The following is a 12,876-nucleotide window of genomic DNA, read 5'->3' on the forward strand; positions in this document are numbered from 1 at the left end:
AGAAAAAAAAAATTACAAAACTCTACTGATTTCCATGATAAATTAATTTCAAAGTATTTTTACTTTATGTTATCAGGTACAGTCCATCTCTTATAAAAAATAAAATAAATAATTAAATTAAGCATTACAGTTAAGAATATGATATCTTGGGATCAATACTGTCAATATAATTTTTTAAGAGGAAATCAAAAAAATATATATAAAAAAAGGTGAAAAACACTGATAAATATCTATGTGTATTTTAGGAAGGGATATATACCCTCCCCCTCAACACAAACAATAAATTCAGGAAACCTACAGATTACTAGCAGACAAGTTAGATTTTTGAAAAACATTACAGTATTTGATCAGATATAAAAAAAAAAATTTATCACAAAAATCTCTACTAGTTGTTATGAGAGTTTAAAGGTGCATAAGCTACAATGGCTATAATGCACCTATCTCTACTAGTAATTCCACTACAAGCATCAAAATTTAGTTCACAAAATCAAGATTATTAAAAATGTTCTTGTTTATACTCTAGCATAACCACCAGGTCAGAGGAGTTTACAATAAATTTACACAATTGTAAATCATATTTAGCAATCATGTGGGTTTGAACCATAGTCCATAAAAGAGTGTGTGCTACTGCATTCTCACTCCTGGCCATGAGGCTATATCAGTTTGCATTATAAACATATTTTATCAAAAATAACTGTTATCATTGTGAATATGATAGCAATGTGAACATTAGCAATACAATGTAATTAACTGGGGAAAAAAATTCAAGTATATTAGCATCAGCAGAGTTGTTTGTTTGTTTGTTGTTTGGTTTTTAGGAGCATTAGCAACTAAGGCCATATTGCTCCAGGATATGTGGTGGTCATTCCCTGACCTCAAGAAGCATGTGCTACACACTGCTGCTCCTTCCCACCTGGCTACGGAGGCACGCATCAGCAGAGGTATACAATGAAAGAAAGCAAGCTTATGCAGCATCAGCCAAAAAAAAAACCCTTCCATTTCACCCCTCCATTCATTCCAAATGCCTGTCCAGCTCAGCCTTAAATTTATCTAGGCTATCAACTTCCACAACAAAAGATGGAAGTCTGTTCCAACAATCAACTACCTGCTGGCTAAAGGCAAATTTCTGCACATCTATTCTACAACGGTCTTTCCTCAGTTTGAATCTGTGCCCCCCTCAGGTTCTTAATCTGAGCAAGAGGAAGAATCCCATCAGCATTCAGCTTGCTCAACCCATTCAAGGTCTTATATACCTCAATCAGATCACCTCATGGGTGCCTACCCTCTGTGGTGCTGCAATTTGCAGAATGTAATCCTTTCTTGGTAAGAGCACCCTTTTTCCCCCCCTCACCAATCTTGTTGCCCTTCTTTGTACTCATTCTAGCAACTCTACGTCCTTCCTAAAATAAGACCTTCAGACCTGTACACAGTACTCTATGTGGCCTGAACATTGCTTTGTATAATGGGATAATCACCTCCCTGTCCCTGCTAGCAATATTCCTATATATCATTGACAAGACTCCACGACCTGCTCTGGCAGCCCATCTGCACTGCTCGGAGAACTGCATATTTGACTGCACAATTACCCCTAGGTCTTCCACTTCCCTGAGTGTAGTACCACACAGTTGGTACATATGGAGAACAAAAGAAAGTAGTTAATAGTTTTTACAACTTGAAGAGAATTATGAAGATGATTATTTAGATACTAATATAACTATGATAAATGATTCCACTTTTTTTGGAGGAATACCAGGTAGCCGGGACAATGTTTGCAAAAAAAATTGATATAACAGCCTAATGGGTTAGTCAAACAAGTGTGCAGTTGGAATATACAGATTATCCTTATTAAATTGAATACAAACAGGTAATAATTTCATAGGCTTTATCACTTGATACTTAGTGTCTAGTGTATACAAAACCTTACCAGCACTTGTTCATTCACTTCAGCCAAAGTAGCCACATGAGTGAAATATCCTGAAATTAAAAAGAAAAAAAGAAAAGCATTACAAAACTTTTTTTTTCTTTTAATCAACTTTATTTATTTTAAATGAACTTTATGCATTTAAAATAAATAAAGTTGATTAAGAACAAAGTGCTATTCTGGTATCAAAAGTTTAATTTTGTATTAGTAGTTATTAGCTAATTAAATGTATAATAATAACTGTTAAGATAAATGTCATGCTTGAAAGAATCAATCTTAAAATAATGAAATAAATAAATGAACTATTTTAAGGCAAAAGGTGAATTATTCATGCATTAAGAATTTGCAGATAAAGGAATCACTGGGTGACAGTGATCACAATGTACTGATATCGGAATTACTTAAAGATGTAAATAACAACAAGGTTAAAGGGAAGGGCTTTTGCTTTCGTAAATTGTTGAATTCTAAATGGGAAGCCTTCAGGGACTTAATCTTGGAGGCTACTAGGCTTTTCATTCCAACTAAGAAATACTGTTCAAGGTTCAGGCCTAAATGGATGCCAGATTAATTAATGAGGCTCGTGGCAGAGAAGAAAAATGTATGGGATGCATATAAATTATCAGGTGACAGAGAAGCCTAAGGCAGATATAAGCTTGTCTGTAATCAAGTCACAAAGGAGGTTAGGCAGGCAAAGACAAATTACGAGAAATCTTTGGCAAAGGATGATGCAAAGAAAAACAGCAGAATTCTTTACTTATGAAAACTCTAGAAGGAAACGAATGAATCAGATTGGACCACTTAACATAGATGGGTTGACTATTGATGACCATGGTAAGGTAGATGATAAACAATGATATTTTGCATCTATATTCACAGATGGAGTTATTCTATCAGGGGAATGCCAGACGTTTATCAAACTCTAACAGGGAGCTAAGTGATTTTGTAATAATTGAGAGCAAAGTGGAGGAGAAATTGTTGAAGTTAAACATAAGAAAGGCACCTGGGGGTGGACGGGATCTATCCAGTTATATTAAAGTAGGCAGCAAAGGAAGTAAGCAAACCCTTAGTCATAATTTTGAGAGCTTCCTTGGACTCAGGGGAGGTCCCCATGGGCTGGAGGCATGCAAATGTATCATCAAATCATAAAAGGGGTTCAAAAGATGAACCCCCTTTATGAGGCTCATGGCAGAGAAGAAAAATGTATGGGATGCATATAAATTATCAGGTGACACAGAAACCTAAGGCAGATATAAGCTTGTCTGTAATCAAGTCACAAGTAATTATAGACCTGTTAGTTTAACTTGTGTTCTGGGGAAAATAATGGAGTCACTGGTTAAAGAATCATTGAAGGATCATCTAGTTAAGACTGCAGTGATAGATAAGACACAGCATGGTTTTTTTAAATGGAGGTCTTGTCTGACCAATTTGATTGGATATTATGATGTGGTCACAAAGGAACTGAATGTCAAAAATAATTTTGATATCATACACTTGGATTTCAGGAAAGCTTTTGATACTGTTGCACATGGAAGACTGCTGTACAAATTGGAGAAGTATGGCATTAAGGGTAAGTTTGTGCAAAGGATAAAGGGATGGTTGAGTGGGAGATGACAGAGAGTGGTAATCAATGGATCTGCTCTTCGTGGACAATTTCATTAGTGGAGTTCCCCAGGGTTCGGTGCTGGGCCCATTGTTGTTTTGGGGATTCATCAATGCCTAGTTGTTTTGTGTATATCTTAATCAATGATATTGATGAAGGTATATATATCAGGATTAATGTCCAAGTTTGCAGATGATACAAAGGTTGACAGGGTTGTTAATGTTAAGACAATGTTAAAGACAATATATATTGTCAGCAAAGACAATATACTACTCCAACGGGATTGAGATAAGTTGTGAAAATGGGCTGAGAAGTGGCAACTGAAGTTTAAAATTGGCAAATGCAAAGTACTGCATATGGTTAGCAATAACCCAAGAGAAACGTACCAACTGGGTGGTACTACACTCAGAGAAGTGGAAAGTGAAAAAGACCTGGGTGTAATTGTGCAGTCAAATATGAAGTTCACTGAACGGTGCAGACGGGCTGCCAGGGCAGGTCATGGAGTCTTGTCAATGATATATAGGAACTTTACTAGCAGGGACAGGGAGGTGATTACCCCATTGTACAAGGCAGTGGTCAGGCCACACCTTGAGTCTGGAGGCCTCATTTTAGGAAGGATGTAGAGTTACTAGAATGAGTACAAAGAAGGGCAACAAGATTGGTGAGGGGAACAAAGGGGTACTCTTACCAAGAAAGGCTTAAGTTCTGCAAATTGCAGTGCCTGGACAGTAAGCACCTGCGAGGTGATGTGATTGATGTGTATAAGGCTTTGAATGGCCTTATACACCTCAAGTGGTTGAGCAAGCTGAATGCTGATGGGATTCTTCCTCTTGCTCAGATTAAGAACCTGAGGGGCATAGATTCAAATTGAAGAAAGACAGTTGTAGAATAGATGTAATTTGCAAAACTTAAGCCTTTCTTTGTAAGAGCAACCATTTGTTCCATTCACTAACCTTGTTGCCCTTCTCTGTACTTGTTCCAGCAGCTCTACATCCTTCTTGAAATGTTTGTTTGTTGTTTTTTTGATTTTTAGGAGCATTAGCAACTAAGGCCATATTGCTCCGGGGATATGCAGTGGTCATTCCCTGACCTTTCCGCATCCTCCGTATTTGGTGGGCACGGGCTCAAACCCAGGTCTATCAAGAAGCGTGTGCTACACACTACTGCTCCTGCCCACCTGGCTACGGAGGCTCCCGTTTTGAAATGAGGCCTCCAGACCTGTATACAGTACTCAAGGTGTGGCCTGACTTATACAAGGGAATAATCACCTTATCACTGCTAGAAACATTCTTGTATATCATTGATAAGACACCATGAGCTACTCTTGCAGCCCATCTGCACTGCTCAGAGAACTTCATATCTGCCTGCACAATTACCCCCAGGTCCTTTTCATTCTCTACTACTGTCAGTGTAGTACCACAGAGTTGATATGTTGCTCTGGGGTTGCTGTTTCCCATATGTGGTACTTTACATTTGTCAATGTTAAATTTCATTTGCCACCTCTCAGCCCATCTGCTCAACCTTTCCAGATCCTGTTGCAGCAGCATAACGTCAGTAGTGTCCTTAACAACCCTGCCAACTTTTGTATCACCTGCAAACTTGGACATTAAGCTAGATATACCATAATTTTTTTCAGCCTGGTCTGTACTTGTTAACAGAAGGGACTACTTCTACAGGGATGAGATACACTTAAATAGAAAGGGTGCAAGAATATTTGCTGATGCTATCGAGGCAGTGTTAGGTGGGTCGGAAAACTGCTAGCTTGGGGGGGGGAGATACAAAGACTAATAGTAGCCACTGGCAGAGGTTAAAGTGATTCTTGCACTGCTTCTACTGGAATGAGCAGAAGCCTGTTAAACAAGATGCAGGATATTTCAGAGACTGCTGGGAGTCATTGTGGTACAAGTAAACACATGGGTTGTGTTAGGGTAGCTAAGAAAAAGAACAGGTGCATGTATACTTGCGTGTACACCAATGCTAGGAGTTTGGTAAATAAATTTGATGAATTTGAGGTATTGCTCAAAGCATCAAAGGTGGATATTGTTGGGATATCAGAGACGTGGTGTCACAGATGTGTGGAAATTTGCCTTGAGCCAATGGGTGGATGATTGGTGGAACAGACTTCCATCTGTTCTTGTGGAAGTTGATAGACTAAATAAATTTTAAGGCTGAGCTGGACAGCATTTGGAATGAATGGAGGGGTGAAATGGGAGGGTTTTTTTGTGGGTGATTCTGCATAAGCTTGCTTTCTTGTTAACTCAAGATAGAATCAGGGAACCCCATGCTGTAGTTTTACTTTGATGATGGCAGCCTGTGTTACCAGGCAAAGTCAAAATGAACAGTAATATCGAAAAATTAAGTGAAATTTGAAAACACGGGTTAGTAATTCTAGTTTAATCACTTAATTTAATACAAAAATTAAGTCAAGTGAACTAGAATATAATATCATTAAAGTATCAAGATTAATGAAAAAAATTACATTTGTATAAAATAACGTGAAGTAATTTTTGATAGCACAAAAGAAAATGTGGAGCAGAGTGATGGGAATAAGTGCTATTTAAAATTGGAGGATGCTTTTGCTAAAAGTAGCATGGAATAGAATAGCCACCATATAGTTATGAGGTGAGAAATGATCACAAAAGGACTGTGTATTATGCATGTCTTGGCAAAGATATAACAAGCAGCAACTAATATTCTAAGAAATGTGAATTACTAGATTTTTACTTACAAAAGGTAAGAGCTGATATTATTATTATTAATATTAGCCATATGGTGCAAGGAAGCCTGCAGCTTATGCTGCACCAGCCAAAAGAGAGAGAGAGAGAGAGAGAGAGAGAGAGAGAGAGAGAGAGAGAGAGAGAGAGAGAGAGAGAGATTGATTCAGATGTAGAAGGAAATCACCAAGAAAGAGAAGAATGATGATATCCAGCTCAGGACCCTGGGTGCCCATACTCACCAGATGTGAGCCCCTGGAGTAAAGAGGAAAGACAATTAGAGAAAAAGGATTGAAAATGATCTCATTTCTTTACCATACAACCAATCAAAAATGACAGAAAAATGTTGACAACAAAGGGAGTTTGCCTTTTTTTCAGGGAATCAGAGCAATCAGATCAAGAGGGAAAATGCAAACAGAGCTTTTGGGAAAGGCAAAAAAGATTATCTGATCATGGTACCGCATGATAACTGTGAAATTTCCAGTGCCATGCATTACATGGTCACCTAGGCAATAGGTTTCTGGAAGTAAAACCTGGAATACTAATGGAACTGATAATCAGGCCCCACATGTGAATCAAGTGGACTGAATTTTGGTGAAGTCTTCTTGTTCTGTGAAAGCGAGCATCCCTGAGTCTAATAACCATCCATCCAAAAGCAACAAGTATTTATAAAGATATTTAGGATAAGTACAGCGAACCCCAACCCAAGTTCGTGGCAAGCAACGGGTGGTTTAATAGGTTCAAGCATCATGCTAGTTTCCACAATGTTAAAGTATGCGGTGAAGTTGCCAGTGCCGATTCTGCAGCTGCAGAGAAATTTTGTGATGTGTTGGAAAAAATTATTGATGAAGGTGGCTATTCAATGCAGCAAATTTTTAACGTTTATGAGACTGCTCTGTATTGGAAAAAAATGTGGAATCAAAAGTACATTGCCAAAGGGGAAAAGACAATGCCAGGTTTCAAGGCTTCAAAATATAGGCCATGCTCTTGTTTGGGGCTAATGCAGTGGGAGATTACAGATTAAAATCACTGCTTGTGTACCATTCTGGAAATCCTTGTACATCAATAAAGCCACCTTACCCATGCATTTCCAATCGAACCAGAGAGTAGATAACAATATCTCTTTGAGGATTGGTTTAAATGCTGCTTCATTCCTGAGGGTGAAAAATGCTGTAAAGACAATGATGTTTCTTTCAAGATTTTGCTTCTATTAGATAATGCTCCTGGACATCCTATGCATCTAGGTGATTTCAATTTGAACATGAGAGTCATATTTCTACCACCAAACACGACTTCACTGATCCAACCTATGGATCAGGATATTATTTCGAATTTAAAAGCATACTATTTGCCCAACATTTGTTCAGGCATTGTCTGCAGTAGATGATGAGAAAAATTTTACTTTTGGAAATCTTACAATATTTACCATGCTATCTATTAAGGGCGGAAATTACTAAAAGTTGTTTAAATGGTGCATGGAAGAAAATATGCCCACGGCATGTAAAACGCTTCGAAGAATTTGAAAAAGACTAATCATATGAAGAGGTTACAGAAAGATTGTAAAGGTTGCAGAGCTACTTCAGTTGGAGGTTGATGCCAAAGATGTGGAGGAGTTAATAGAAGAAGAAGAGAAGGAATTATCTAACGAAGCACTTATTGACTTACAGGCAGTGATGGTGAAAGAAGAAAATGCTGATGAAGCTCAAGATGAATCAAATGAGGAGCCGAGATGCTTCATCACCAGGCAATGGCAATTCATGAAATTGCACTGGCAATGGAGAAGTTTGAGAAGATGGATCCTTACAACAAACGATTCTTAAAAGTTAACAGAGGGGTGAATGATGTGCTTGCTTGTTACAAAGAAATCTACAATGAAAAGAAACAAGCCACCATTCAGTCACACATTAATGTTCTTTTGTAAGATTGAGTGACCAACCCTTTCTAAATCTCCACAGCTCCTCAACCTCTGCAGCTGCATACTTATCGGCTGAAGACATTGATTCTGGCAACGATGCTCAAGAGGTAAAACTTACTGACATTATTCCTGTCTCCTCTCTTTTTTTGTAATTTTATAATTTTGAATTTTTTTTAAATTGCACGCTTTTGTAATTTTTTCTGCATGAGATAAAAAATTGAATAAATACAATAAATAATTCTATTTACATGTCTGTCGAACATTTGATTCAGAGTATTTTCGGCTCTAACAGCACTAGGGATTTACCCCATTTCCGCATCTTTTTTGATTCAATCAATTCAGCGAGCACAGCTGCGAGCACTGCACAAGCATGGGAGAAATTCCGACTTGTGTAGCGTTCTGCAGAATGCAACCCTTACGTAAGTCGGGGAGTTCCTCTATAGGATATCAAAATTTTTTGCATTTGCGATCACATTGTAGTATCCAATCAAATTGATCAGACAAGACTTCCCCTTAACAAACGCATGCTGTGTCTGAACTATAACTGCAGTCTTGTCTAGATGAATTTGTCAGAGGGGAAAAGATTAGGAGAAAATAGATCTACCATTTGAAAATGGCAAATGGTTTTTCAATGTGAAAACATTGCTGCACTCTCTTTTCAAGAATTTTGTCTCAAAAAAAGGATTTTTGTAATATCCCATCCTTCATATTCATCTGACCTTTCTCCATATGACTTTTTTCTCATCCCAAAACTCAAAATGAATGAAGTGGAAAGAAAGGAAAGGAAATGCAGTTTGATGACATTCCAACCACAACCAACATAATATAAATAGTGGAACTTAACCAGCTCATAAATTCAAATTCTAATTATTATTTTAATGGCAATTGTGCTATCATGTTCAACGTGCAGGCTGATCTGCGAAGTGTGTAGATCACTTTGCACATTGTACCAAATGAAAAATAGAATACCTCACAGGGAAAACCCTATTTTCCTCCAGTCTTTGAAGAAATTTGAACTGAGCATATTCACACTTCCAACAATGCATCCAGAATTGGCAAGAATGTTGAGATACTTGCAAATCATTGGAAACTGGGGAGGGGAGGAGGGTGCTGATTATAAAAGTGTACATACACTAATTTTTTTTTATAAAAATAAAGCTTTAATTTATTATTATTTTTTTTTTTTATCAAACACCTCACATTATTATGATAACATGAGCAGAATTTATCACCTTTATTAGCACATGCCATCCAATGCACCTCTAGAGTTTCTGTTACTTCTCTCCCAATGAGATAGGTAAATACACGTACCTATAGAAACAGAAAAATAAATAAATTAGGAATTCAGAATGAAACTATATATGATGAAGGCATTTTTAACTTCAATTAAGTATGACATACACTTAACTGTGATCAAAATATGGGATCCATTCTCAGTTACTAGTTATTCAAAGTGTTAATTCTATTTGTGCCTCACTGAAAAGGTATTCTTTTCAATGAGAAAAACTCCTATAAAAAATTATACTAAATCAGAATTATTATAAAATGTTATTATTATCATTGGCTTGCTTTAAAAGTTAGCTAATTCTCAATACCTTTGCAGAAATACTCAATGATCCATACAAATTCAACTTGGATTACACAGAAACCATATAGAGAATACACGATTCCTCATTTAATTTTAATATTCATGAAAACTGATAAAATGCAAAAGCAACAGTGTAACTTTTTTAACAAAGTTAATATAACTTTAAATATATTTAAATAATGAAACTGCATATACCTTTGATAGGCATATGCCTATCACTGGTGAGATGGTAACAGCAAATAAAACTACTGCGAGAGTCGTAAAATATCACAAATTCACAGTCATTACATTTATGCTCATACATTTTCATGTATGAGCATAAATGTAGTGACTGTCTTTCTTATAGGAAGGATTGATGCCTTATCAAAAAAAAACTTTTTATACACAAGATTCTTTCAAATAATACTGAACAAGAGATGAAATTATACCAAAAAATAACAAACAACAAGAATAATAAAAAATGTTATGTTAAAGAAATAATCAAAAGCTAAATATGTTTTTTTTTAATGATTACACCACTCTGCATAGTTTTTGATGTTTGTAAACTAATAGCTGTTTTTAACTCGGTTTTTATGCTGATTTCAGAAATGTTATTCATCTTTTTCTATCACATACTGATTTTTCACAAATCACTTAAGTTTATGTCATGAGTTATATTATTGAATGTATTAAGTTAGAAGTAAATGCTGGGAATTTTTAAACTAAATCTTCTCATATTGGTTACACTGCCTTCAGTTATTTGTTTCTCGACCATGAGAGCTCCACGCAGCGGTGTTTATTAGCTCAGTTTATTTTTCAGACTATTATGTCAAACTTGTGCTGAAAAGTGAGTAAAATGCCTCATGCAAGTGTTAGAACAATCCAAACTTATTTTGTTATATTTGTGGAAGTAATGTAATCCTCAAGCAAAGACAAGATATTATGTAATTTGTAAAAAAATATGTACAGTGCTTATTTTGGAGTGACCAAGATAAACAATGGACTCCACAAAGTTTCCTGAACCTGTGTTGAAGCACTGCAATTGTGGAAAATGTTAAAAAGAGGGCTATGCCATTTCAATTCCCATAATTTGGTGGGAGCTTATAAACCACTGTGATGACTGTTACTTTTGCTTAGTTAATGTAAAGGGATAGAATGCAAAGAGTAAAAAGAGAATTATGTATCCTAATATTCCATATGCCATTAGATCATTTCCACATGGAGATAATCTGTCAATTCCATGCCCTCCACTTATACCGGAGAACGTAGCAGCAGAGAGTGCTGAAAGTGAAGATTCTGAAGATGAAACCAAAGTCTATATGCATGGAGACATTGAGCCAAGCCCTCAACTGTTTTCACAGCGTGAACTCAATGATACTTAATGATCTGGTAAGAGATTTAAATTTACCAAAGGAATCTGCAGAATTTCTTGATTCTAGACTTAAGTCAAAAACTCTCCTAATGAGACATTTTCCTCGTGATACAGGCACAGAGAGATTGAGAACTAGTCCCCTACTTTTCTGAGGACAATTCTATGGGTTTTTTTTGCAGTAATATAAATGAACTATTTAGGAAATTAGCTACAAACTAATCTTGCACAATGTAGACTTTTTTATTGACTCAACATAGAGGAGTCTCAAAGGTGTGATATTTATTTGGAAATAAATAAATCGAAATAAATATGGGTCTGTTGCAGTAGCTCACCATGTGCATTTAAAAGAAACATGTGAAATCTTGAAGAAGTTGTTGACAAATATTAAGTATAAAGAACTTGGTTGGTTGGTCTGTGCTGATTTTAAAGTGATAGGCATGTCACATGAATAACAATCTGGTTACACAAAAATGACTTGCTCTTTGTAAGAGTGGGACTGTTGGGCAAGGAGTAAGCACTGGGATGTCAAGGTCTAGCTAAAAAGGGGCAGTTTGTTGCTTGGATCAAAGAACATAGTTCATAAACCAAAAACTGTTCTCCTTCAACCTTGGCAAATCAAATTGGGTTTGATGAAACAGAATGTGAAAACTTGACAGTAGAAAGATCCCTGCCGGCTTCAACTACTACTGCAGTAAATTTGCATTGATCAACTAAGAGAAGCTAAAACAAGGTATTTTTGTTGGACCTCAAATTTGCTAACTGATGAGAGGCAGACATTTTGAGAGAACTATGAATAAAAGGAAAAAAAAAACAGGCTAGGAATAGCTTTTAGGTCTGTTTTTGAGAATTTCTTAGGGAACAACAAGGATCCAGACTACAAGAATACAATTTAAAATATGTTGGCAAACTTCAAGAATCCGGGCTGTAAGGTAAGCGTCAAGGTACATTTTTTACACCCCCATATCGACTAACTACTTCCCAGAAAATCTAGTAAGTGTTAGTGAAGAACAGGGTGGGAGGTTTCACCAGAACATTAAAGACATGGAGATGAGGTACCAGGGAAGGTAGAAAGTCAACATGATGACTGACTATTGCTGATATTGAAAAGGGACTGTACAGTATTTGGCAGTACAGGTCTCCAAGAAAATTAAAGAAAAGTTTGGCCCATTGTAGATAATTTTTAAATTAGAGAGGAGTGTTTAGTGGGTTTTTACCACATGGCCCTGTTTAATGTTTTAAACATGTACTTAAATATGAAAGTCTGGTAAAAGTAGCATTTTGTTATAATTCTGCCAAAATTAATAAAAATTTGTCAAAAATCAAAATTTCTGTCGTGATTTTTGAGAAACCTGACGTGATGGAAACAAATGGAAGACATTTTTGATACCAATATTAGAAAATGTTTCAGAAACTAAATTTTCTGAGAAAACATCAGTGATTTTTTTTTCAAAACGCAAAGCAGTATATTAAGAATCTAAATTGATTAATATTATATCCGCTCAGATTATTATATCAGCTTTATGGCATGATACAACCTGTGTTTGAATTGAACTTATATGAAAATGGTCATTGTGGAATGGATCATTCAGCACCAACCATTCCATGCTTGGAAAAAGAGATGCTGAACAGATGGATAAGTCTATGGCAGATGCTGTACCTGTAGTTAGTTGAACATGAGTTGGAGAGACAGTGTTTAATACAGTCAGATTATGATTATCTCGGAATGTTTCAATTAACTGGCCTCTCCTATCCATGGTGGAAGATCTCCACAATGGATGGTGACCATT

General features: G+C 36.3%; 1 protein-coding gene across 1 annotated transcript in view; it reads right to left on the bottom strand.

Annotated features, from left to right (window-relative positions):
• Positions 1 to 12,876, bottom strand: part of LOC150078585 (voltage-dependent calcium channel subunit alpha-2/delta-3-like) — a 307,888-nt gene that overhangs the window by 104,479 nt on the left and 190,533 nt on the right. The window contains exons 6-7 of the mRNA XM_090384625.1: positions 9,383 to 9,461; positions 1,925 to 1,974 (exon numbers count right to left, since the gene is read on the bottom strand). Coding sequence (XP_090240751.1) covers positions 1,925 to 1,974; positions 9,383 to 9,461 — 129 coding nt within the window. The remainder of the gene's footprint in view (positions 1 to 1,924; positions 1,975 to 9,382; positions 9,462 to 12,876) is intronic.

Source organism: Mastigoproctus giganteus, chromosome 11 (assembly GCF_048544385.1).
Source record: "Mastigoproctus giganteus isolate SK-2022 chromosome 11, ASM4854438v1, whole genome shotgun sequence".
NCBI lineage: Eukaryota > Metazoa > Arthropoda > Arachnida > Uropygi > Thelyphonidae > Mastigoproctus > Mastigoproctus giganteus.